This window comes from Sparus aurata, chromosome 7 (assembly GCF_900880675.1).
Source record: "Sparus aurata chromosome 7, fSpaAur1.1, whole genome shotgun sequence".
Lineage (NCBI taxonomy): Eukaryota > Metazoa > Chordata > Actinopteri > Spariformes > Sparidae > Sparus > Sparus aurata.
The window spans coordinates 10,599,216-10,627,177 of NC_044193.1; the positions used below are offsets into that span (position 1 = coordinate 10,599,216).

The following is a 27,962-nucleotide window of genomic DNA, read 5'->3' on the forward strand; positions in this document are numbered from 1 at the left end:
CAGTTTTTAACATATATATTTTTTATTCATATATATAATAAATTTCTATGTACAATTTATTCTTCTTTTGTAAAGAAACAAAATTAAAGAGAAAGCTTTGATTGCAAACAGTGTTTCATACTAAAGGGGAGGGAGAGACAAAAACGGAAAAGTGCTCATAAAACTGGTGTCTGTGTGTGATTTCCCTCCTGTAACTAAACTTTAGGTAGATACAACAGGGGTTTGCCATTGTTTTGCAAGGAGATCAGAATCTGAAGGTCAGGATTCCCCTTGAAGTCACTTTGTAGATGTAAAATGAGAAGTGCCAAATGATATTCATAAAGGAGTTTTTACATCATAGACAGCATCTGCATTGTTGAGAAATAACCACCACACGTTTGCGAGGCTTTGGCTTTTATCGCACTGACTTTTTTTTATCAAAGCTCAGGAAGGAAGTTCATAAATGACCGTGATGCTCTGATGCATCCTGGTTCATCTCATGTCACCCCTTTGAGCTCACTTTCACAGCTGTGGCTGTGTGTCCACTGTTTGCAATCCTGTTTGTAAGTTGGTTTTCTTATCCAACCAAAGTGTTATGAATGTAAGGGTTTCTTAATCACTAACAGGAATAATGATACATTCGACAAAGCACAGTTGGACAGTGGCAACAGGCCACTGATTCACAAATGATGATGTCTGATTGTCTGTCAGAGATACCATCAATGCAACATGATCACATAAATAACATCACAAAAAAATCATCCAGTGTACGGATTCTTCCTTTAGAACATTGGCAAGAGGTAACACCTCCTCCCAATAATGGTAATACTTTAAACAAAATGTATTAATAAAATTTCTTTTCTTTAAAGCAGTTGAGACAGTCATGCAATATGCAGCCTAGTTAAACTAATGGCTGGCTACGGGGCCTCCCTTATGAAGTAGAAGTAATCCACAAATCGTGAACTGGTCAAGGTTAGCGTTTAGTAGTTGGCAGGTAAGAGCTTAAACAAGCTGGTGGCAATGCCACAGTAGAAAGGAAGCGGGGCAAGAGGTTTGGTGTGACTTGCTAAATTCTATCTGTACGCACAGATACGAGTCAGGAGATCGATTCCAAGTACTAGACCCAGAGAAATGTTCGGGTGCGGGTAAGTGCGGGCTGTAGTTTTCGGTCTGGGTCTGGGGGATTGAGATCCAGGGCCCAGCCAGCTTAAAGGTCTTGCAGAACGGAAAATATCCTAGGTAGAGTACACACTCCCGAGGAATGTCTGCGTGGCAGCTTTAAAAAAATCACCACACTGAATACCACTCACATTTCACAAACTGTACACGTCACGTCAATACAGAAGAGGGTTTTCAGCCACAGAGGACCCTTGCTTGTGTTTGTGAGAGGACTCCCTCCTGTTGTGCGCTTGCTGCCTGTATTCCTTTGCTTAGACATCAGAGGATAGACAGATAGCAGGGGGTAGGTGGAGGGCCAGTCAGGCAGGGTCTACATTCTAAACTTGGAGACAGTCAGAGGACAAAGGATCGAGAGGAGAGTGAAGAAGGAGGTGACGGAGTTTGGGGAAAAAAAAATTGTTTTGTGCTCCATGAGTTTTAAAGGCACTGTCCTGTTACATGATGTCGACAAAGAACTCACAGGGATTGCCCATAGCATGCTGAAAGGACTGGCGACTGGCGGTGAGCTCAGGAGGAACGGCTGCTAACTCTCTCCCAGGAGGGGCTCCGGGGGGCGTGCTGCTGCTGTACGAGGTCTTAGGGGCCAGTCGGGCCAGACAATAAGGGGGCGGTAAGCCCGGGGGGCCGTAGGAGGAGGCATGGCTCCGCTCGCTGTGGGCACACGAGCCTGGCCCTGGCTGGGTGAAGGGGGCGTGGCTGTAAGTGAAGGATGGGTGGCTGTTCTGTGAGACAGTGTGGCTCCTGTGTGACTGACTGTGACTGAGGCTTGATCGGGCGTGACTGTGACTTGAGATGGTGTGGCTGTGGTGGCTCATTTGGCTGGCGGACCTATCACCGCGCTTCCCTCCACGGACGCGGGGCTCTGATTCGCTGCATGTTGACCTCTGACCCTTCTCCTGTGGGGAGGAACGTCTCCCTTTGCCTGCACTGGGGTTGGATCCACTGCTTCGGCTTCCTGTTGAGGAAGACAAACTCTGACATTTTAGTTTGGCCTCCTACGAGTACACTTACTAAATGTACATGCTGCCTTCAAATGGGGTCAGGGTTATTCACGGTCACAAGAAGAATCTTTATACATGACCTCATAAGTGGAAATTTTCTGAAAACTCCCAAAGTTTACATGTTAGATAAAGTGTTTTTTATGGCCACAGAAGTTCATTTTTCTGCGGATGGTGAGTTAATATGTTACTTTTTAGTTGTCATTTTACAATATGTCTGAGGAAAATGTGGATTTTCCCAATACCCTCATCTATTTTATGCTTTTGCATCTCCAGCATTATGTGACTTCGTCGCTAGCTTGCTAGACTGTTAGCCGAGGAGGCTTCTAGAAGCTGTTGCCTAGAAGCTGTTCTCATGACTTAACCGCTTGATCACCAAACACACTGTATCATGTTCACAACTTTCCACGTTGTAACCACAAGCTCACAAGTTCCATTTGAAGGCAGCAACAGTCACTAGCTCGTCAGACACAGCTGATATAGACCCCCTTATTTAGCTACTGATAAATGTCAGTAGGTCACACATTAAACAAAATATATTGTAAAGCTTAATGAAGCCGTCATCAACTGCACTATACATCCCACGGTATGAATGCATTAATGTTGTTGGACACATTACTGCACTTTGTTTAATGTGTGACAAGATATTTCCTTAGGCAATCTAGCAAAAGTCAGCAGTCAAGGGCAAACATGATTATCTCAAAGGTTTCTTCCCCAAGCTCCACCTGCAGTGACTAACACCATGGGCGTCATCTGATATTCATACGGACACTGAAACATTCACATATTCTCAACGTAAACATGATACACCTGCATCAGAGAGACGCTGCTACACAGCACTAAGTTGGACAACACAGAAAAGAACATTTATTTAAGTTATTATATTGTCAATGTTTGGTAACACTTTATAATAACCATCATTAACAAATGGTAAGATGATATTTAAATTAACCTTTGTTGATAGTTTATATTGTGTGAATTAACATGTTCCACAAGTTAAGCTCAGACTTGGAATGACTGCAGTTCATTTTTAGTGCGCCTGACTCCCACAGCACCTAATAAAATCAATACTCTTACACCATTTAGCCATTTCAGAAATTTGACCTCTAACCTCCCATCCAGCGGTTATAAATGTTTTTAATTTAATCTGTATTTTATTATCACATTATTGTAATCGTAGCCATTCTACAAAACTATATTTTCATTTTATCCCCTTGATTTTCTGGCATAACTGCAAAATTTCAGTGGGTTTCGTGCAACTGAATGTTATTGTCATGTTATCTTAAATTTTATCAAATTATCTGATTTATAATGTCCATCTAGATTGTATTGTTCATCTATAAAAGACTGTCTTTATTAACATTTACAAATCATTATGGACGTCAGTTAGAGCTTAGTGATATACAACTGCTTAATAGATGGTTTGTAAAGCATTTCATTGTTTGTTAGGAGCGACATGAACTACAGTACACTAAAGTTCAATTAACTATAGATGTACCATTTATTAATGATGGTTGTTATTTTATTTTAAAAGAAGCTTAATGTCTCAGTGCTGGCGATGCATACTGACACAGGGGTACCACAAGGTTGCAAAATCACACATTCCACGCCTCCCCTTCCACGATGAGCCCAACAGTACTGGGTAAAAGTGGTGCATGATCGCCCCCTATCAGTGAGAATGATAGCACAAGCCCCAGAGTGATCATCCTGCATCATGCACCTCCCAGCACAGTACGAATGCATGCCCAGAGGTGCAGAGAGGGAGAATGGACTGTCAGGAGAGTCACACACGGGATACACACGGAACGGAGAAAAGATGCATGGGACGGGCGGAGGGGAAAAAAAACCAAAACCTTAAAGCCACAGAATGATAGGTGGAGAATGTTGAGCACGAGAGACAGAGGAGAGGAAGACAGTAAGAGGATGAGAGGAGGATGAAAGACAGAGAGAGAGAGAGAGAGAGAGAGCAGCAGAGGAGGAGAGGGGGTTAGCAGGCTTACCGGTTCCCCCAGTGTCCTGGGACTACCTCCTCCTTCAGTCTAACGTTGCCCAGCAGAAACAGAGGGAACAACAGAATTACACACACCTCCCAGCCCGACCCTTCCCACACTAACCTAACTGTGCATCTGGCCCCGTAACGTCATAGCTTATATTACACCCATGGCTGTGTTTTTGGTCTTCTCGTGGTCATCCAATTTCACAAATCTTCAAGTTATGGAGAAACTGCCCGCTTCAAAAATGCACACATGCACTCATTCAAACAAGCAGGCGGACACATAATTACCATTTCCATTCGACTTACTGAAAAAAGCACATCACATGACTAGTCTTATCTTTGTCAACTCTGTCCTTCCACGTTTCAAGGGGTTGCAGTTAAGCCAACTGAAAGAGTGACAACCGGCTGAAAGCAAGACATGACGATGTCTGGATGAATCACTTAAAACAATGGAAATTAGACTGATAGATGGTAACAAGTAACTTACCATTATCTGTCTGGACTGTCTGGTTTTAAAAAAGCGTATTACAAGCACACTTTCACAGCCACCCACTTATGTACTGTGGAAAAACCGCCCCGGTGCGCCACTCTCCCTCAATGCAGATATAAAAAAAAAAAAAACATGCAGCGGCAACACAAAGCACTGATTCAAAACGAGAACAAAAAGATCATTCGAGAAACTGATGAGGAGGGATGGACTCGGCGCTGATCATTACAAGCTGGCGATTTGTAATCACATGGTTGATCCGATTGTTTTTGTCATGTACACACCCAGTACTGCAGAGCTGTCCGCTGTGTGACTCAAGATGCTCATGATTGACCTTGACAATACAGGACGTGTTTTAGAAATACACATTCATTAAGCAAGAAGCAATCCAATGTCAGTTTCCTGCCCAGTGAGCCGAAAAAAAAGCTAACATTAGCATGAGTCAGATACGTGCTAATAGTGATGTCATATGTCACGAATACTGAGATTAGGGAGACTGCCATGTTGCATGTTGAGTCAAATTATTTACACATTAATTAATGAAGAGCTGATGGAGAACTCAAAGGCCCGCCTTGCCCCTCCTTCTCATTGCTCACCCTCGCTGTGCTGGCTGCCTGCACTCCCACTGTGGAAACTGTGGCACGGGTCTGAGTAGCCTGGCGGGAAGCTGGGGGGGGCGGAGGGAAAGGGAGGATAGGGGTATGGCTGCCCGCCCAGGGGCCAGGGGTTGCTGGTGGGTGGAAGCGGTGCCAGAGTGTCCTGCTCAGAGCCTCCGCCGCTGGATCCCTCGTTTAAATTGAGTGATGCCATGTCTTATTGGAGAGAAAGCAGAAGCAGAGAGGGAGTGACTTAGCACAATCCTTCTATTCATAAATTTAAAAAGCCATACGCGTGGAAAGGCATTATTGACACACTGAGGGAAGCGGCCGTACTTTGACAGAGGTCCCCGAAGGTATAGTAGCACTGCTCGGAGAAGGTGATCTTGTTGACGGTGTGTCTCAGGTAGCCATGTTTCAGCAGACTGCTGGCGTACTTTCTCGCATCCCGCCGGTCCTTGAATCCTTCTACTCTGGAGTAAAGCCAGTCGACCACGTCAGCACCTGACACAGCGAAAAACACACACAAACAGACATGAGGTCTCCTTCTCTAATGTGTTGAGCAGATGCTAAAAATACTGTCAACATGCAAACTGCAACAACCACAGTGGCTACATGTAGAGAGGCAGCACGATGTTGCAAGAACCTTGAATAAAGAAGGTGAAATTAATGCCAAAACTGCTGTGTGCATGATTATTTTCAGGGCTCAGAATTAGATTTTATGGTTAGACCACCAAAAAAAAAAAACTTGTGTTAATGAGTTGCAATAAATCTTATTTTAGAACAAGAAACGGTTTCAAAGAAATCAAACAAAGGATTTGAGAAAAGCTGGTATATGATTACAGATTAAATCCATTTCCGTCTCAAATTTCACATTTGTAATTCAAGCGTGCACAGTTTTAAAAAAAAATGTAATGGTCAATAAACATCAATTTCTTTATCCTTCATTTCTTGGTGTGTAAAGTTACTGAAGCAAATATCCTCTTAGACACAACCAGGATTTATAGTAGTTGCATAAAACACACATGTACAGTAAGTACATGCATTACTTACAGTAAATACAGGTTTGCTTTTAGTTTTGTGTGTGCCCACAGGGCTCAGCTTTTCTCACCTATGACGGCGTTGGCGATGGTGATCTTCAACCACATCCTGTCTCGAATTTCCAGGCCTGAGTCTGGCAACTGCATCACCTTGACGATGGTTGCCATGTCTGTTTTACTCGCAGATAGAGGCAGGTCATCAAACTCTGGGGTGGGAGAGGAGTTTGTGAGTGGAACTTCTCAATTGTTTAAGAGTTGTGAAGTTAATTAAAACAGTGTTGATGTTTCTAGAGTGTGATGGAGGTGTTGGTTGGTTGTCTTTACCATAGTGTGGGTAAGGGCCTGTCAAGGCGGTGGTGTGTGAAATCCAGGCTGCAGGGTCGATGGGTCTCACTGGTTCAGCTGAACAAATGCGACAAAACACATAAGGCAACTCTGATAAAAGATACAGTTTAAACACTGTCTGGCTCAAACCTCATCAGGGACATGAGCTACACTGCTTCTTATGTAAAATAAAGTAAAAATAAGTATAATTTAGTAAAATATGCATTTATACAGCTCCAAATCACAATCACATTGCCTCAGTGGGCTTTTCAAACTGTACAGTGAACAACAGCCTCTGTCCTTAGACCCTAGATTCAATCAGTATAAGTATGTATGTGATTGCAATATAGTACTGGGGTTTGTCTTACCACGTGGGATGGTGAAGTAGCTTCGTGGAGACGGGTCCCAACATTTGGCAACAGTAAGACTAATAGGACTGCAGAGGAAGCAAACAGAAGATCAGTTTTAATAAAAAAAAATCTTTTTAAATTCACGGTATGTAATCTCGGCTGCTCAGGGTCTCTAGGTCTAAACAAAAGATGCAATTAATGTTGGATCACGGGAGCTGTTGTCTTCAGCGTTAAACACCCACCATTTCTGATGAAAATCTAGTGCAGCGTTTTATTCATGTTATGTTTAGTCACGTGTGCAGACCTCATTCTCTGACTCTCTCTGGGAAGTTGTAGCAACGAGCGACCAAATGAAATGCATCGAAACGTTACTGACGGAATTATCTGTGTTTGAACAGAATTGGAAACATTTCTGATAAATATAGGACTAAGGTGTACTTGTTCTTGGATGTTTTATCGTGGAAATGTTGCACGTTATATTTTTAAAGACAAATGAGCAAAATGTGGTTAAGACATATAATAAAACATCAGGAATTAACAGATTACTCTCCACACCACATTACTGACCACTTTAAAACAGAAGCGAGATGTCTGACGCCTTAACAACTGCTGTTGTCAGCTCCGGAAAGAAAGAAAATTCAGACTTCTTAAAACACCTTTTAACATCCTCCTGATGTAGCCTTATCTGATGTTTTCTTATTTGCGATGACAAGTGTGACACACAAAGGAAAAAAAGCAGAAAGGCAAGCTCATCTCCTGGCAATGTGGAAAAAGTCAAACACCTATTTTAAGCATTTATATAAAAAAAAAAAACTCATTTGTGCACTGAGCTTTTGGTTTAAATGACACCCCAGGTTAATGCATATTTAGTATTTGTAAGTACATTGCTACATTTACTGTAAGAGCTTGTTCTAAACTGGTATAACAGCAACGGGAAAAGCTGATGTCAGCTTAGAGAGTCACTTGTCCTCTTTTATAAAAAGCCACAAAAGGGATCTGAAAAGTCAACAAATCTACCGTAGCAACGAACATACTGCTTTGGCAAAAATGGATAAACTCAAGGGATATGCTTGTATTTTACAGTTATGATTTCCTCAATGGGCTCTCCTAACTCTTTTAATCCTCTAAATACCCAACAAGCACGCCGCCTAATTTAAATGTAAGTCTCGAGTGTAATATTACCACCACACATACACTAAGTTATGCTCTCTATGTGATAATCTTCTGCTGCAGAGAGTTAAACAATCCTAATGCTCAGTCGCTGCTCCGAGACGAGCTGTTCTTACCCAGTTTTGGAAACGATCTCTCTGAGGATCCTCACAGCGTCGTCGTTGCTCATGTTCTCAAAGTTGACGTCATTCACCTGGTTGGCGGACAACAGCAAATACAATTACCTCGTTAAATCAAATGACATGACACAATTGCACAATGTTTTCATGGCGAAAAATTTTATTTTGAGGCTCTGCAGAGGGGCTCAGATGTGTTTATGCACTTTTCATCTCTGCTGTGCCTCACATGCCTTCAGATGCCTGCAAATCCTAAGCTGCTTTCTATGGGGAACACGGTAAACAATATAAAACCTATAATATGAATGTCGGGGCAATGACAGCAAATTGTAATCAGGCATCGTGCGTTTTGCTGGAGGGTGTAGCCGCGCAGAGATGAAAAGGGAGGAAAGAACAGGAAGGAAAAGGAGAGGCAGAATTACGACTCGTATCAAAGACTCTCGTAATGGAAGTGAATGCAACGCTGAGGTTATTAATAGGCCACAAAACTTCAAATGGAAACACAGTCGTTTCTTTATACGTCCTGTTCAGCTTTCAGACTTTACAAAAAAGCAGCAGCAGAGGTGTCTTCATAACGGCGATGAAAAAAAGAGAAGTATCTGCAGGTGTACCTGAAGGAGCATGTCTCCAGGCTCTATTCTTCCATCGGCAGCTACAGCTCCTCCTTTCATGATGGAGCCGATGTAAATGCCGCCGTCTCCCCTGTCGTTGCTCTGACCGACAATACTGATACCCAGAAAGTTGTACTTCTCTGTCGCGGAGAATGAAAAGAAATGAGAGCAAGCACAGCATCAGCTCTGAAAAACATTATATACATATTTATAAATCAAATCATATCTTTGAAGCCTCAGGTTTACCCATGTTGAGCGTGACCGTGATGATGTTGAGGCTCATGGTGGAGTCTGTGATACTGCTGAAGGACGACGACTAGAAAGGCAGGAAGAGGACACAACAAGTAAAGCACATCAGAAATAGTCAGAGTGGCATAAAATCGATATCAATCAGCGCTCTCATCTGGTTTCACACGCGCCATGTCAATTTCGATTTCAGCAGGGGCGGTGATGTGTCTTAGAGGCGCTCACCCGATCTATTTTGGCCACTTTGTGCCTCCGTCGGCGGCGCTTGTGTCGGCGCATCAGCTGCGAAGAGGAACTCTGTTCTGTGGAGCTACTGAGCCTGAAACACAGACAAAAAACAGGGGGGATAATGACGAGGAACTGAAGAAAAAGACAGGATATTGGGATAAGAGGGTTTATATAGTAGGACAACAAAACAAAAGGAAACACTTGCGGTAAAACACAACTCTTCTGTCACTTTGTAAGCTAAACTTTGTAGTGTTGATAAGCCTCTTCCCACTTGCAGGCTAATCAACAATATAGTGTCTGTAAGTTGGTTTATGTTCTCCTAAAAAAAGAAGCTGACATCGTATCTGATATCGCGGATATCATGTTGTTGTAGGATCATCATGTCTAAACACTAGAACGCTACAAAGATCCCTTTTTAAACACGCTGGTGTGGCTTTGCGGGTTGAGTGCAGGACTCTCATGCATCCTGACTATATCTACAGTCAGGACTTTCTATACACCCTCTCACAATGTTTAACACTTGTTTTAGTAGTATAGTGGTACATAGTTACAGTAAATCTACTGTGCTGCTAATTGCTGTAATTGCTATATCGTATGACTTATTCACTTCTGTAGCTGATTTTAAGTAAATGTAGCTGCAGTGTGAATTGCTGGTGGATTAGCAACAGCCAGAGCTGAAACAATCAGTTAATCAATGAATAGACTGTTTTGATAACTGATGTCATTTATCAAGCAAAAATTGCCAAACACTGACTAATTCTAGCTTCACAAATCTGAGGGATTTCCCATTTTGGTGTGTTTTATATCTTTGTTACTTGAATATCTTTGGACTTTTGGACATTTGGACTGGCAAAACAAGTAATATGAATGCATCAACATGGGCTTTGGGAAATTGTGACAGTTTTTTTTACTAACTTCTGACATTTTGTGATTAGGCAACAGAAAAATAATTGATTATCAGTAGTGAGTTGCAGCCATAACCAATGCAAAAATGTATCATGGATCATCTGACCTATTGGGAATGAACACCCTGACAGACTCTCATGACAGACAATAAAATGATGTGCTTCACACAAATGGCATTCACTGCAGAGATATTATTGTGTTATGTGTCAAGTTGTTTAGGAAAAAAAAATTGTGCCTTCATAGACCAAAAATCGCTTTTGATGATACGTAGTATGTTACCTGCTGGCATCCTCATCTTCCTCACTGTCCACAAATGAGCTGGACTCCAGCTCGCTGCTCATTACCGAGGCACTGTCGTAACCCATGGCTGAGTCCCTCGCAGTGCGCTCTGATTTCGAGTGACCGTTGATGCGAGGGACTGGAGAGAGAAAGAGAGGAAGAGCAGCAGTGAGTCAGACAGGGAGGTCACGTTGCTCGCCGTGAGGTCGCATCAGAACAAGAGGGAGCACCCGGGAGGGGAGGAAAGTCAGCGGAAGTGAGAGTGGCGGTATCAGAAAAAGATCATAATTATCGGAGAAGCAGTGACGACAAACAACAGAGGATCTTTGTTCTCTCGCACCTCTTGATGACTTCAGCATTGCGAGAAACATGAACTGAAAATTGGAACTTGGGTTTCAGCCATTCAAGGCAACGGAGCAACACATACATGTCAATAAAGGAGAAACAATCAGTGTTGAATACATGACATGACATAAATTCACTCTTCCAATTCCCAGCAGTGTGCGACCACCCTTGTCCATCTCCATACGTACATTGCCAGTGGGGCGGAGCTGTCTCTGGATAACAGCGGATTGGCTGGAAAGGTCTCCTAAGGCGAAGAGGGCGTGGCAGCCAGCGTACGCGGCGTGAGCAAGCAAAACATTCCAGCAATGTGGTTGTTCCCATCGCAAACTCCGCCCAGGCGTTGCTTTTATGAAAGCTGAGCTGCGCATAAGCACTCAATCAGCAGAGGGACATCCACTGTCAGGACTCACTCAAACATATCTCCTCCCACGCTCAGAGGACTGCCACACCAGAGAAAACACAACAAAAACAACGAGTGTGCAGGTTCACCGAGTCAGACTGAAATCTGTGCCTTTGTGCTCTGCGCCGTCTGTGCTAGCAGCTCTCTACAAAACCTGAGCCTCAGATGGTCTCTGCCCACCGGCTGGCTGCTGACAGGCTTCACAGCTTATCTACAATAGAGGCAGTGAAAAAAAAGGCAGTAAGAATAGAAACAGTCTGAAGAGTGGGCAGGAAGAAAATAAGAAGTGAGTGAATCACTTTTTGACTAGACATGTGAAACTTTGGACACAGTGACCCATTCAAAAGTTCTCACATTTAAAAGATAGGCTGGCTGTCTGATTTATTTTCATCAACTATTATCCTTAAAATGAATAAATAATGTCATCAGATGCCCCCCTCTAATGCCTCATCAGATAAAGTCAAAATGTAAAAACATTCGAATTGGTAATTTCTTTACATTACATAAACTACATCAACACATAAAAGCTCACTACACAACAAAAGACCTCCTACTTTAACTATCTCTGCTTAACAACATTGGAACTGTTTTAAAAGAAATACCTGCATTAAACTAACCAAAAAATTAACCCACATCTAATCATGTTACATGTTCAAATGTCAAATATCGTAACACAACAAATCCCTCTCACCACAGCCGTCAGTGTGCCTTCCTCCAACGCACAGATAAACTGAGCTGAGAGTCGGGAGAAAGTATTCCCCCGCCCTTCCTCCCTCCCATCCCCCTGTTGCACACTACTATAGAATGACTGCTAATCTGTGTCCGACCAATCAGGTGACGCTATTCTACAAAACAGAGATAACATGGGATTTGAGATGATGTTCTGTCCTCTCCCATCTCTGCCTCAGGTGAAAACACCATCAGGTGATTGAAAGCCTGACCGCCTTTAGCAGCATTGCGTGACACAAAAATGTGTTTTTGGTGCTTTTCCTACTTTCACCAGCTGTTTTCGTGCTTTGGTTTAATACTTTAATACAAGCATAAGTGCTTTGGCTTAGCCAGGTCTTCTCTGACCTCAACCTTCAATCCCAGCAGCGCTGAACATCCTTGCTGTTTAACGTAATGGAAATGCTTTTTTCTTTATTGCATTTATTAAATGCTCCCACGCTGCCACAATACAGTAACTGACTATACAATATCCCGTAACTCCTGAATACGTGTTCACCCTCCTAAAAAGGTTCAAATGCTGCATTAATCATCCTCTCAGTCTCATAACAGCCACAGCACCGACAGAATGTACGAAGGGATACTTTTACCACTTTAACTGATCGCTGTAAAACATCTAGCATTCACACTGAGACAAAATCACTTGAAGCGCGTGTATAAGGTGACAGGGGAATTCCTGCTGCTGCTGCAGGCTGGGAGGTAAAAAGGTGGGGCCACTCGCACCTTTTTTATATGCCTTTACATCCAGGCCACGTGTCTGTGACAGCAAGTGCTGAGCCAACACAGCCAAACTGAACTGCATTATATGGGGTCTTGTTTGCTAGATTTACGAGCCATGAAACTGCTCTGCAAAACACTCAATTCCCCTCATGGATTCACTTAATTACAGCTAATAAAGTAGCAGGTGAGGAAACAGACGAAATGTGTGTGTGTGTGCGCGCGTGTATGTGAGAGAGAGAGAGAGAGAGAGAGAGAGAGAGAGAGAGAGAGAGAGAGAGAGAGAGAGAGAGAGAGAGAGAGAGAGAGAGAGAGAGAGAGAGAGAGAGAGAGAGAGAGAGAGAGAGAGAGAGAGAGAGAATTTCTGTTTTCTGTATGATATGATCATTATTCCGTATGCATGAAAATGTATCAAATGAGGAAGGAAACATTAAAAAGCTTCAATATTTTTTTTTTAAATCCAACATGTTTTGATCATAAAGTCTTCATCAGGGAACCAAACAACAGACCGAGGGGAGAAAATATGTAAACTTAACCAAAGAGATGCTTTTTGGATTCATAGACTGGATTCATACATGTAGCCATGTCTACTATATAGGTGAGGCTGCATCCTGTCGTTTGGCTTTTTAAATGATTCAGCCTCCATGATAAAGACTTTTTGAAAGTATCTTTCCTCCTTGACTTAAGCAACATTGAACCTGAGTGCAAACATTATGTCTTGAGCGAAGACATAAAAACTCCAGGTCTGCGTCTAACTGTTATTTTCATTCTCGGTTAATCTGCTGCCCGTTTTCAAGACGAATCAATGCATTGTTTATTGCATACGACTGATACGCCGTTTTTTGAGCTCATGCCAAACTGACATTAGAGAATTACAAACTAAAATACTTACATGTCAGTTGATTTTCTCAGTTTTTACTTTATAGGTTTTTTTTTAAATGATCCCTGAAATTCTCAAATATGGTTATTAAACACTAGTGACGAAGATTTGTGACGAAGGCAGGATATTTTAAGTTGAACAATTTAACAACTGTCAGTGAAAAATATGAAAATATGTCTTTCAGTCAACACATAGCAGATACCATCATATCTGTGATGGACAACCCTGTAAGAGCGCTTTGGGTGTCTTGAAAAGCGCCATAAAAATCCAATCCATCATTATATATATTATTCCAGCTCTAATTGTTTAGTCTAAAAAATGTCAATTTTTTAATCCAAAATTGAAATATTCAGCTTAACGTGATACAATATACATGTAAAAGCAGAATATCTCCACATTTGAGAGGCTGAAGCAGCAATTTTGCCTAAAAACATCCTTTAACAATTAATCGATTTTCAGGAAAGTTGGTTTATTTTTCTGTCAACTGAACAATGAATAAGTCGACTTATCAGTGCAGCACTAACGCCATTAACAGATACATGAGAGTGATGCATTCAATGGATATGATTATGCGGTTATTCTGCTGGGATGAAGATAAATCTGTTTCCCCGCATATGAGAGAGTTACAGATATTTCTTCAACCTCAATGTAATGCTGTGCAATGCGGAGCTAATTGCTTAATGAGTCTGGAGTGCAGGATGCAAAGCGCCAGGCGGAGGGAGGAAAGATGGAGGAAAAAGTAGACAGTGTTCATTAGCAGCTACTGGTTTAATACTTCCTGCCATAAAAAAAACAACTCATTGTGCCACAATGTCTGTGTGGCGAGGGCAGGAATAGAATGAAGCGGATATCTTAAAATATCACAGGTACGATGGCGCTGATAAGCGAGCACACCTTTTTCCTGCAGCACCAGTAGACCCTGTTCTCTGCTGCGGACAGGGCAGACATGCGATGCTGGCTGGCAGGCTACTCATATTAAAAAAACACGGAGCCTGTGAAGGAGAGCAGCTCTTTTGAAGGAGCCAGGAGAAAGCAGACCTTCTGCCAAAGTGATCTGAATGGAAAACACTGCAGTCAAATACCAAAACCGTGGAGCAGATGCGTTTGCACTTGATAACGGCAATGAGGGGGCTTTTAAAAATCCAGATCCCAACTATTTCTCATCCGTAAATGGTTGCATTTAAAACCCAACAATAGCAGCAAAAGACTTTCCTCTGATAGTCTGACAGGGTATAATCATGGTACAAGACCGGAGTGTGACTGCTGAGTGGAAAACAGCCTCTGACCATAAACCTGAGCCGCACGCAGGAAACAGAAGGAGGACAATTATTGGGCAAGACAGTGAATTCCAGAAAAACTTTGACACACTGTGAACTTATTCACTTCTTTCCTCTTTCCTTCCTTCTTCACCCTTCTGAGAATTCAGATATGCATGTGTTTAAAGTTCAACGCACACCACGTGAACCCTGAGGGCCTTTTTATTTTTTCATACATGTCTGCTGTCTGTCCAAATTTTTTTTTGAGGGGAGGAGAGGGGAGGGGAGGGTGAGTGAATGACTTGTGAAGAGTAAGACAGTTAGGAGTCGAGTGAGAGGAACTGAAATGTAATAACTTGGAAATGACAGGATAATTGCATTTATAGGATCCATCTGTTCCCGGCTGATAATACTCACGCTCAGTTTCTCGAGCTCTCCTCCGCGCCCGCTCTCTCTCTCGCTCTCTGCGGTGGCTCAGGAGAGACTCCGTACCCGTTTCGGTGTCCAGGCCATCTCGAATGCTCACCGCATTGGCACTGCGATACACACATTGGAAAACTTCAGTCATATTCATAATGATGCACAAAACACACACACACACACACACACACACACACGCTCTCGGTCTCTCTCACAGAAAAGTCTTTCAAATGAATTCGCCAGGCAGCCTGCGACCGACACTCCTGAACATAATCCCCAGCTACAATATACTCCTGTCTGTTATAATATCTGTTTGCCTGCCATTCAGCCTTAGGGGAATATGCAACTCGTATTGTGACTCTGTTTCAAATTCAATCCCTCCGGCCAAAATAGCAGTTTCATTGTTCTGCGGTATGTGATGTGTTTTTCACTAAGTGTCATTAATGACCAGATACCCTGAGAGGGAGCCATTCTGGACAATACTGGCATTAATGAGACCTATTGAAAGCCCAGATGGTGCCTGGAGCGTGATTGGGAGAGAGACAGAGAGGGGAGAATGACAGATTGCATAAAAAAAGCGAGAAGTGGTAGATCAGGTGTGGGCTGAGCAATACGCCGGCCTGTGCGCTCAGGGTCTAGGAGGAGTCTGGGGGGTTCTGGAGAGGCTGGAGGGCAGGTTGTTATTTTGTCAGAGGGATGGAGACACTGTGGCCTCAGGCACCGGGGTTAAGGGACCTACACAGCCACCGGGCACCTAAGAAACCTGAAGACGGTGAGAACTTCACTCAACCCTGTCGGTGTGTCACACACACTTAGGCATGTGTGCAACATGTACTTTACACCTGCATGAATAATCACACTCGCTTGCAGGCGCATTCATGCATTCATGCCCACTCGCTGGCGGTGCTCGTGTACAAACGGTGTCATATTTATTGTCATAAACAGAACATAAAGAGGCACAAAACACAGACATAGTCAAGAAAAACGCTCTGACACACCTCAGCGGCAGTGTGTGTATGATCAATGCAAATTAAAAACACGCGAGCAGACAGGATGCTGTGTCTGCTGTGTTCACCCAGCGGGATAAAGTGCTCAATGAGGCATGCTTACACGCTTTCTGCTCCGGAGTACTAATGGGTGCACCTGGGCCGGGACTCACCCGCACAGGTCAGTGCGTGTGTGCAAATATGACTGAAGATGCATAGTTTGGATGCATTACTATCGGTAGTGATTGGGAGGCAGTGTGATGATTGATGTGGCGGTGGACGCCTGTCAGGCTGTCGATGGCTGCTGACCAGGCGGGCGGCAGACCTGCTGATCCGGGGGGAGATTATCCAAGGCGCTAGGCTGCAGCTGTGAACAAATGCCACCCCCTTTCAACCCCCTCCACCCCCCGCCCTCTCCTCGCTGCTGCCAATCGCCACCGCCCCCCCCCCCCTCCCTCTTGGGAAATGGAGATGGGTGCTTTTAATGTCTGGTAATCCGGATTACCAGGCAGAGGCACATCAGTTGTGTCCATTCTCAGCCCAAAACACCTATTCTGTGTGCTCATCAAATAGAGCCATTCACGCCGACAAACACATGAAATGCATGAATAAAGCACAAAGAGAAATGAAGTGGTAATAATATTCTAGCTATTTACAGACAGAGGTAGAGGGATGGAAGACTGGATTCATTTCAGAAAGAGAGGAGGTTTGCTATAGGGAATTCACCACGCTGTTTCTCTGAGAGAAAGGCCTGCCTGTCTGGCTCAAAGAGGGAGAGAGAAAGGGAGAGTGGAGGGGGGGAATTACGTGGGGTAAGAGGGCCGGCACACTGCTGTTCTTCACCACAAGGTGGCGATAGTCCTAGTGAAGGCTGGCCAGGAACAATAAAATCATCAGGACAGCTGACAGCCAAGCAGTGGGGAGCGGCCCATAGAGGGCAAATGTGAGCCGAGATGTCAAACACTGGATAAAGAGATACACAGAGACATGACAGATTGCATGTTCTCAATATAGAGCCTCAGCCATATTGCTCCAGCCCGGTAATGGCAACAACCCCCACTGCCCCCAGCGTTTTTTAGCTATATTTAGCTTGGGACTTTCTCCTCAGCAAGTGCAGTCATATTCTCTAATCTGCCAGATTGAAATCAAAAACAGGGCTCAGGTAACCGTCATCAAGCTGTCAGGAAAGTCTCCATTTGCGAGCTTTCAGGCCCCACTGTTTTTTTTTGGACCACGTACGCCTTTATTAAGCGAGTATGGATGAATGCTCTTAGTGAGCGTATACAATGGGGGCCTCACTGAGAGCCAGTATTTGCCTGAAGATGTGTATGCTGTCAAGGCTATTTCAAGAATCAGCAGCACTGGCAGCGTACGCATCATGTTTACATAGATGAGCGGACTAACGCCTTACTCCACGGTTGAGTGGGCGGGAGGGAACATACACTCTAGTGGGAAAAATACTCACACCCATGCATGCTCCCACACTGAAGCTTTAGCACATACTTCATGCCATAATTCACAGAGAGGCATATAGACCACCTACTCCTCCCATACGAGCCAGAGATGACAATCCCTCAGATGAGCTTTTCCACATTCTAATTAGCACATATGGCATGCTGCGAAATAAAAAAGGTCACCCAGAGCTCAGGGTTGTGTGCATGAATACATCTGGCTAATGCACATGTGTGAAATTGTGCATGTATGCCACGCAGCGATCAGCCAACTTACTGGAAGGAGGGGGGCCGCGAGTCTCCGATGCCTCCTGTTCTCTCAAGAGGAGGCAGCAGCTCCGGGTGGCTCTCTGTGCACTGAGATCCGCCATCAGAGTGGGCACTCTCTGCCAGGACCAACTGAGAAAGAGAGACGGAAGTCGGAGGGATTCATTAGAGAGCAGATATATTCTGAAAGATTCTTCAGAGGGAGCAGATATATTCAGCTGAGAGCAACACAAACAATAATAAATGTTTTGTTGGATGAAACAGGCCCCACTGTGAGGCGAGAGAAGATCAAAAACAACCTCGACAGACTCTCTGCGACACTCGGAGATAAACAAACACGGCGATGTCGGCACCAGTGGCAGGCGCATCTTGTGTGCAAGTACACACGAGGAGAGGTTGATGGAATGAGATGCTGCACAGAGGCCCGGATATGACTTGTGGCGTCGCGTGAAGGACTTGAGAAACACCGCGAGAAACAGAGAAACCTTAAAGACCCCTGCTGCTTTTTATTCAGTTAAGTGTCAGCGCAAAGAATGATATATGATGATGACCCGTAGATACAACTACTCTCCTTTCATCTGAGCCAGAATAATGAAAGTCAAAGCAGGCAGCCGCAGGGGAGACTAACAGCTGTATGGACTATGATTATTCGAATGCGAGCTGTGGGACTCACAGGTGTCACACTGGTGTCACTAGATTCTTATATGAGCCCTGTGGGCCACTTTATGTTCCATTTTCAAAGTCGGAATGTGTTTTTTTTCACATTTTCTATCACCCTCTGTGTCTGTGAGCTGCTGACTAGCTCTCTGTCTGAGAGCGGAACACATTAAGAACGAGCAGACGTCTGAGCTCTCGTCTTTGATTCTCCAGTTTTATGGAAAACTGCCTGATATAAAAACACTTTTTTTTTCTGGGTTTGACAGTATGAAGAGGGTAAAATACCTCCATACTGTACTGTTTGGGGTGCATTAATCTGACTTCTGCTCTTATTGCTGACTCCTGATCTGATATCACTGTTCTATTCCCCCCCAGTTTAAATTCTATCTACCACAATGTGTACTGTCGTAATGTGATATAAGACCAGGGTTGGTTGTAGAGGTGTGAACAGCCTGGTGTCTCTTAATGAACGTAACCGTCAGTGGAAACACTACATTTTATGATGACACTGATGAAAAAACTAATGTCCATCGATCCTGTTTGGTCAATGCTGATCCACTTAATGTGGTCAGTATCCGCTCCAGTACATCCAATACGTCAGTGCATCCTCAGGCTGCAACTGAAGATTATTCTCATTGCCGATTAACCTGTCACTTTAACTGATTAGTCGTTTGATCTGTGAAATGCCAGAGAAATGGTGATAAATGTCAATTAATGTTTAAGGTGATGCCGTTAAACGTCTTGTTCTGTCCACAACCAAAACATATTCAGTTCACTGCCATAGAGGAGTAAAGAAAGTGGAAAATATTTGTTTAAGAAGCATCTTTTTTTTTTTTACTTTCTTGTAAAAAAAATTGGCAAAACAAAATTGACGATTAATTGTTGCAGCTCTTCTGACTCTAGATACCTCAGTTTATGTACTTTCACCCAAAAAATCTAATCAACACAAACACATAAACAATGTAGCATTTCTCTACCCTGCTAAGATTTATCCAAAATGTAATGTCTTCATAGCCTGAGGTTAACAGCCACAATAGCTACAGTAGTTGTGTACTTCAGTAGTGCCTTGGGCAAATGAGTACGCCAAGATTTGTTATCAAATTTCATGACATAAGTAACTACATATTATGTTTGTTTTTAAAGGGGCCCTAATTAACAATCTGTAACATTTACATGTATTAAAAACTTTTTTATTTGCCATATGCGAGCCAATTGTAATGTGATGTAAAAAAAGGAGAAATTCGCCGTCTCGCTCTCGGTTGCCAACACAAGCCTGTGGACGATTTGTATTAGTTGTTAATGCTGCTGGACTGTGGATTTCTTTGAGAAGGACGGGTCGGATTTTCCATGACAGTTCCATGTCTCTCCGCTCTGCTAACAGAGAGCAACATTAGCTACTGTTAGTTTAGAAATAGAGTCCCGCAACATCATAAAACTACCGCCTTCAAGCACAACACAGAAGTCCCACAGAGCCTCTTTAAACACATCGGAGTAAAAAGTAAATCAGCATATCAAAAGTTAGTAAATATGCAGCAGCGCCCCAGCTTAGATTGAGGAAATAATAGTTCATGCTTTGCCTTAACTTTCAAGCAGTCAGAAATAACGACTGCTGGAGCGATTGTTGTTGAGATTTATCGTTGTCAATGAAGTTAAAAGAAATGCTGATTGATTTCAATCCAACACAAATTAGTACCGTGCTGGATACGGCTGATAGCAATGCTTTTCAAGTTCATATTATTCGCAGCGGCCAAAACATAGCTAGAATCACAAACTGCCATACTTCTGCTAATTACATCACAGGCTTACTGATAACGTGTAATAAAAACAATGTTATATATTGGGCGCTTAATGTGCAAAATTTAATCCAAGTGGCAAACACAGAAAACTTTTTTCCTTTGAAATGTTAGTGCTATGGAAAGAAATCTCTCCATGACCGTTGGCCACTGGTTTAAAGACCTTCTGCAGCATCTGGTGTGGATTAATTCTGACAAATTCAACGGAAATAAATCATACAGTTGCATAAATGCGAGCTAACCGGTCACCGAGCTGCAGTGTGGTGTGGTGAGGGTCGACGCTGCTTAAGTGATATTGAGTGCGACCGTCCTTAACAACTCTACTGCCACAACTGTGTCACCGATTCTGACCTCTGACCTCCCTGTGGAGGCAGGGAACAAAAGTAATGAATTTCCAAACAGAAATCAATAAAGTACAATAGTTATCTTCCGGCTTGTTATTAAAAAAGGACAAAGAGCCACCAAGTGAAAGAAAGGTACAGCCTGTCGATGTTTAAAGGCAGAGCTGCGTCCCGTGTCTTCTGTTCTGTATGACGGAACAATGATTAAGATGTAAATTCTCCCCTGACTTTGACAGATTGATTTGATTTAACATGCTTTATTGTCCCTGAGGGAAAGTTTGGCTCGCAGCACTGTTCATCTTCCATAATTACAAATCACTATAAAGCTGCGCCAGTCAATAGGGTAATCGACACATCAGATCGGTTACACTAGATGGTGGGATGTTTCCTCTTTAAGTCGTCGAACTCGGTTACCTCTGATTGCGTTTCGTAACAGTCGCCCAGTTAAGTATGTAATGGAATCGCTCGCACCTATACAACACAGCAGAACAGTGAGGTCAAGGTGGAGAGTGTTGGAAAAGCTCTGTGGAGGCGTTACACGGCCAACATTTACATCATCCGGCACGGGTTGCACCATCCATCTCACTTACCCAGGACACTACTCTCCCGTTGAAGCAGGGCAGCTTGGCGTTGTCATCGGAAATCTCTTCTTTGACAACCCTGGGGAACAGGCAGACAGATTCAGAGTCAGGCCGGGAGAAGGACACAAGAGTCAACACGATTACAGACCGGACACAGTCATCTGCTCCTGGTCGACACACACACTCGGACAGATTCTTTTGTGAGTCCAATTTTTTTCACATGGCTTTTCAACAGGCTTTGCGCCCCTCGCCAGCACGGCGTAAAACTGAATGAGCAGCACTGATGACACTCTCGGAGTCTGTATCGGTGATTTATTAATGTTTTGGCTGTCTGTCCAATAACACTAAGCACAACAGCGTGATAAGGGCTGCTCAACCTGGCAAGGATAGGGCCATAAATCAGTAATGAATAGCTCTAATAGTAAATCTGCACAGGTGTGCATGTTTCACTATGACCGACTGACAGCTAGATAGCCAGACAGACAGATAGATAGACAGATAGATAGAGTCTGTCTGAATGTTTTCTGTGTTTTTGTCGGAGCTGTTACAACAGGGTGCCAGGGCCCACGAGGGTTTATTAATAGAGTGATCCGGCCTGAGCCTCCCGCAGTGTGTTCGTCTTTGGCTGTAAACTCCCTACGAAAATACCTCCCAGTTACCCTTTGACCTGCTGGGACACAGTTCAGCTGCAAACAGTCGCCGCACCTGCTAGGCTCGTGACACGAAGATCAACCCCCGGGGCAATAGTCAAAGGACACGGGAGATGAGCGTGCAAACACCTTACATTCTCACTTGGGGTGAAAACGCCATGATATGTTTACTGCTTTTTTTCCACTATTGAGTCCCTGCGCGGCTTCGTGCACGTTTGTTTGTGGTGGGTTTTTTTTTTTTTGCAGAGGATTTTCCCAGTCTTGGTACAACCACACATTTCTGAGACTTAGAAGAGATCTCACATTAGCTTCTTGGCTTTGAACACGGTACATGAAAGGGGAGAGGCTCGACTTTGGAGCAGCAGGAAAGCCTAAGAAGATTTTACGCAGGGGTGTCTCTGACAGTGACTTTACAGCTTTTATTTTTCCGCTTCTTGTTTGCCAGAACTTCTCCGCCACTGAAATGATTAGCCAAGCCGGTCGTGTTTTTGTGTGCCCCCGCTGCTGAGGGAGCTGCGTTGCTGGGAGTGGTGGACGGAGATAACGTAGCCTTGTGGCTGGAGCTGACGACCACAGAGTCTGCTGCTGCGGCCTGTTCCACCACGGGGAGGAAGGGGGAGGGAGGGAGGGAGAGAGGGAGGGAGGGAGGCGAGGGCCGACTCTGCCGGCTGCTTGTTAGGTAGGAAGTGTTTGCATCCTCTCTGCCTCTCGAGCCGCGCGAGCAGCTGTAAGGTGACTTGTGAGGATGTGGGAGTGGCCCCCCGAACAAATAAAATACGAGCGGCGGTTCCTCTTTCCTACGTTTGACGGGAATGCGATCGCCTGTTTCCACAATTTTACAGTATTTTTCCATTTTCGGAAAAGAACTGGCGTGCACAAAATAAATCCTTTTAACATATCTCTGTCTGTTGGAGGAACTGAAACCAGAAGAGCCAAGAAAACCGATCCAATCATAACAGATGACGTCTTTAACATGCGGTAAAATATCCACGGCCCGCATTCTTTTCAGCTTCCATCTGATATCAGGAGTGTTAGTTCCACCCTGAACACTTAAATACAGACACATGCATATACACACACACACACACACACACACACACACACACACACACACACACACACACACACACACACACACACACACACACACACCGTATGCCTTGTTTAGAGGAGCATGTGTCTTGGTGTGGGCTGCTGTCACAGATCTGACATCTTACAGCAGACAGCTTAAATAGGTCTTAACAGATTTCACAGGATAAAGACACAAGATTTGCCCTGGTGATCGCTGAATATTCCACTGCTGGGGATATTTGTGTAGCTGGGGAAGATTAGACGTGTTTGTTTATGCTTTGAGAGACAGAGGAGGGCCGGCTAGTTTACAGCCCACACCAGAAACCGAGGGCAGGAAGAAGCGAGCCAACGCCGACCGGCCGTCCAAGGACTTCGGTGGGCTGACGCTAATGATCCTATAAACGGGGAAGCAAAATATTTGTAGTCAAATAAGACTGCAAAAAGGTAGACTTTAATGTGACACGGAGTCTGACTCAGTAAACAGCTACATTTGACTTAAACGATCAAGAAAGCTGTTAGTGACAGCTTTCATGCTGCTGCTGTCGCATTTGGTGCTGCAACCGTGATTTTTCAAAGCATCTTAATAACAACGGTCAGAAGTTTTTCCCTTCATAAAGTCGCTATCTTACAAATATAGTGTGTTCACCATTACATTAAGAGTGTGTTGCTAATGTTACCACGCACAAATGCAGCATAACCTTCAAAATCCGTCCTCAAACAGCAAAAACAAGCGAGGTGAGGCGGAGGTGAATTTGTGCAAGAAAGAAAAAAAAAAGCTGCAGATTTTTGTCCTACAGGGGCTCAGCATCACTTCCTCAGCAGAAAAAAAAAGATTCCCCTACCAGCCCCCCTCTTTTCTAAAGGCACAAACAAGTCTGTTTCTTTCAGACCTTCAGCTTGGCTGCATCCTCAGCTCCAGAGTGCCTCTGTGACTTGCATTATAGTGAGGTCTCAAACCCACTCACCACCAGTGGCGATGACAAAACGCCGTATCATCACCTTGAAGTCTCCGAAAAAGCCAAGTGGGTTGCTTCAAAACAACCCTGCCTCAATTAATTTCCTGCCTTATGAATATTGATGATTGAATGAATATTACCGAAAAAGAAAAACAACCGAGGTATGAAATGTGCACAAAGAAACGTTCATCGTATAATTCGCTGCGCTCTGTTGTGTGACGCGATTCCGTACGATTGCAGGGAGAACCGATGTGACTTGCTCGCTGCAGTAAGCTGAGGCATTTTGGGGACAAACCATTTATCAATTTCTTGTGGCCATCGCTTAAAGACCCGATTTTGCCGGCACAAATGTAGTTCAGCAGTCCCTTAAGAAAATGGCTGGTTTTTCCTGCATGGCAGGGGGTCTACTACAGAGGACCTTGCACTGACTGCTCATTTACATTTCAAACACTGTCTATAACTGCAAGGGATTTGATGTTTTCCCTCTCTGCTCAGCAGTCTTATTCCTCCCTAGCTAATTCTCCAGCAGCCATACTGTCTGTGTGTATGCAGTACAGCCAGCATGGCTACCACAAAGCGCTGCTATCCTCTGTGCCTTTGACTGGGTTTGCTTCCATACTGTGCCAGTACCATACGGCACCCTCAGAGCCTGAATATTCAACCTTAACTCAAAGGCGCGGATGCTGATGGAGACTCCTTTATCATCTTCCCTATGTGGAAATAACAGTCGTTTGTCAGTGTCCACTTCTGCATGTAATTTAACATGCTTTCTTGTTGCACATGCAGGAGCCGGCCGGCCTGCTGTAGCGGTGTGTTCAGCAACACGAAGCCACGTCTCCATGTGGAGAAAGCAAACATGCTTTGTTTGTTTCCATAATCTGCTTGTTGATCACCTGAGGCCCAGTGAGCAGCCTGGCCTGCAGTGCAACAGAGGCAGGAAGCCGGGGCTGGGGACAAAGCGCCGCACCAGGCCTAGCCTGCCACCAGGAAGAGCCAGCTTCCCTCACAAGGTCAGGCTGCAGTGGAAATGTGTGACGCTCGGCTCGAAAGACACTGCCTGCCTCTGCATTTCCTCCAGTCGTGTTAAGCGACTACAGCGCTAGATATGAATGTGTGTGCGCCCATGTATGACTGTTCAGACTGGAATGAGAAACAGGCGCTGACACAAATATGTCATTCCCAGCAGAGGCCCGATACAAGTAGATCCTGCTGACCAAGAGAGCTGCAGAGCTTTGTAGACTCGGTGTAACTCCTGAGAATCAGGACAGGATTACACACAAGAGGGAGAGGAACGGAGAGGGAGAGAAAGGAAGGTGAGAAAGAGGGAGGAAATATTTCTATTATTTAAAAAGTCCAGTGGATGGAGGAGGTAGTTCCAAGTGACTGTGACTGGGGGTTAAATTCACCGTGAAAAAAGGAAAAATGAATAAACAATAAGAGCAATTTATTTCAAATGAGCGCACGCGTCAATCATTAGGTTAAAAAAGATGTCTGATAACGTAATATTATGTTCCTTAAACGATGCTGAAACTAGATTCTAAGCGTAATAATTGAATTTCTCTCTTTCCTGAGGAGAGTTAATGACAGTACTGTCTATCACACGTCTAAATACCTGCAAACTGGACTGTTGGGGACGCCGCGTTAAAGTTTTCTCCACTATTTAACCAACAGACCTGCATTCAAAAGGAGTCTGTCGGGGCATTAGTGTGACGAAACAGGATATAATACGACATTAATAATTGAGGGTGCAGCGTTGTTTTGACAGACTGCTCCTCTGGGGCAATTAAATGCAAACGGTGGTTACATGATTGTATCTGATAATCACAACCAACTGGCTTTGTGGCCGACACGGTCCCTTGGGATTCACCTGCAGCCCCATTGTGTGTGTGTGTGTGTGTGTGTGTGTGTGTGTGTGTGTAGAGAACTTCCTTATCTATCAAAAAGCCATTTTCTGATGATCACCTCCTCACTTCCCATGCTACTAAAACCAAGTCAAACAAGCAAGACAACATGAAAAGCTGAGGACCTGAACATGTGGACGCTTTTGTCAACATGCCTCTCACGTTCATACATATATATATTCCACATGGTTATTGTACCTGCTGACGTTAATGTGGGTTAATGCAATGACAGTAATAAGGGGGAACAAGGGGTCTGGCTCTGTGTTAATACATGCAGGGCTGCGTCATTAGGGGCTCTGGACAGATCTGGTATCACTTCAAACACTCGTGTGTCTCCTCCACTGCGCACAGGATAGCCTGGAATAATGAGCAGGTGCCAGGAGCATGGAGACGAGACATGGCACTATACAGTCCCGCACACATGGAACAATGTGAAGGGTTTTTTTGTTTTTTTTTTACCCCGTCACAGCCTGGCGATAAGCTTTTTTATTATTATTTTAACATACACTACTACTACTACTGCTGCTGCTGCGGCTGTGCGATGATAAACAGCGAGGGGAGCCAGACGAGCAGGCTAATAATAATCGCAGACGGGTGGCCACTTACCCAAAATCCTGGTCCATCGATTTGAAGAAGAATTTGTAGCTGTTGACCGGCCGATTGTTGAGGACATTTTTGAAATCCGCTAAGGTGACTTTCTCTGGAGAAACGGACAGCTTGACCAGATAAGGAGTCTCCTCCTCGTCTATGTGATATATGATTTTAGTCTCCGCCATGAGAGGACAATCATTGACACAGGAAAGGAACAAGGGCTGGCAGCGCAATAAACAGGCCTGCTATGTTACCAGCTACCCGTAGAATAACATAACAGCATTCCCTAATATATAAGCCAGCACAGCCCCCGGTGGAAAACACAGCTTCGTGTATTTGACGAGCACAGCGAGGATCCAGACATAATCGCGTTGTGAGCGCCTGTATTCCTGCTCCGGTGTGAGTCGGTACGGTGGCTCCCTCGGCACTAAAACAGGAAGGGACAGTCCACATCCTTGCGATATGGAGTTGGAATATTGCTGGTCTATTTTTTTTCACAAGCTAATTGGTGAGACAGTGCTGTCATCTAGTGGCGTGTCTGGGCTGTGCGCAGGCCTGAGCCCACCTTACACAACACGCTCCCATATACAGTACACTGTACAGTAGGGACAAAACACGGAACAAAGAGGAAGTGGACTGGAGTTATATAGAGCCTGGAGACTGTCTGCCTCTGCTTCTTCTTCTTCTGCTTTATTTCTTCTGCTTCTATTTTATTTCTTCTTCTTTATTTCTTCTTCGTCGTCTTCTTCTTTGTATTTTTCTTCTTTGTTTCTTCTTATTCTTCCTCTTCTTCTTTTTTTTAACTTCTTCTTTAATTCTTCTTCTTCCTCTTTTCTTCATTATTATTTCTTCTTCTTCTTCTCCTTCTTTATTTCTTCTTCATCTTGGTCTTCCTCTACTTCTTCTTCTTTATTTCTTCTTCTTTTTCTTCTTCATCTTGTTCTTCCTCTACTTCTTCTTCTTCTTTATTTCTTCTCATTACTACAGTGAGTTACTGTTATTCAACTCATTAAAATGCATTGATAATATATTCTGATAAAAATCTATCATGATCTTACAAATGACATGAAATAATAATTAGACATTATTTAAAAAAACAGTGAGATATTACTGTTTCTACTGGTAATTCAACTCATTTAAATGTATTAAAAATATATTCTGATGAAAAATATATGAAATATGAAATAGATCAAGATCTTACAACCGACAGTAATAATATTACTGTAAAACATGAAAAATATGTAATTCAAATAATGAAAATAAAAATCTATTAATACATATATGATGACCGATTTTTGCACAAATGTCTAATCAGCTGTGGTTTCAAAGAACCCATCCTTATTGTTTGTAATTTTTTAAGCGCCCGAAAGACACTAGATTTTGGGGCTGATACTTATATTAAGGGGTAAAATAGAACATCTGTTCTTGATGTATTGGCTGATATACACACATACACATATACAGAATA

The 27,962-nt window shown here is 43.7% G+C and overlaps 1 protein-coding gene across 6 annotated transcripts; it reads right to left on the reverse strand.

The window, feature by feature from the left end:
- Positions 1-27,020, reverse strand: dvl1a (dishevelled segment polarity protein 1a). Of its 6 annotated transcripts, XR_003984669.1 has the most exons (17): positions 26,510-27,020; positions 21,335-21,404; positions 17,964-18,085; positions 15,247-15,365; positions 10,506-10,644; positions 9,318-9,411; positions 9,093-9,162; positions 8,847-8,986; positions 8,236-8,312; positions 6,968-7,035; positions 6,600-6,677; positions 6,347-6,481; positions 5,572-5,739; positions 5,236-5,451; positions 4,924-4,973; positions 4,157-4,195; positions 1,980-2,113 (listed from the first exon to the last, which is right to left on the reverse strand). XR_003984669.1 is itself a non-coding variant. In XM_030423267.1 (16 exons), the coding sequence occupies exons 1-15, from the start codon at positions 26,677-26,679 to the stop codon at positions 4,191-4,193; spliced, it is 1,671 nt and encodes a 556-aa protein (XP_030279127.1). In that variant the 5' UTR covers positions 26,680-27,019; the 3' UTR covers positions 1,980-2,113; positions 4,157-4,190. The 6 variants fall into 6 exon arrangements, 5 of the variants coding, with proteins under 5 accessions (XP_030279122.1, XP_030279124.1, XP_030279127.1 ...); XM_030423267.1 differs by lacking the exon at positions 4,924-4,973 and having other exon boundaries at positions 26,510-27,019; XM_030423266.1 differs by lacking the exon at positions 4,157-4,195 and having other exon boundaries at positions 2,002-2,113.
- Positions 27,021-27,962: the final 942 nt, after the last annotated feature.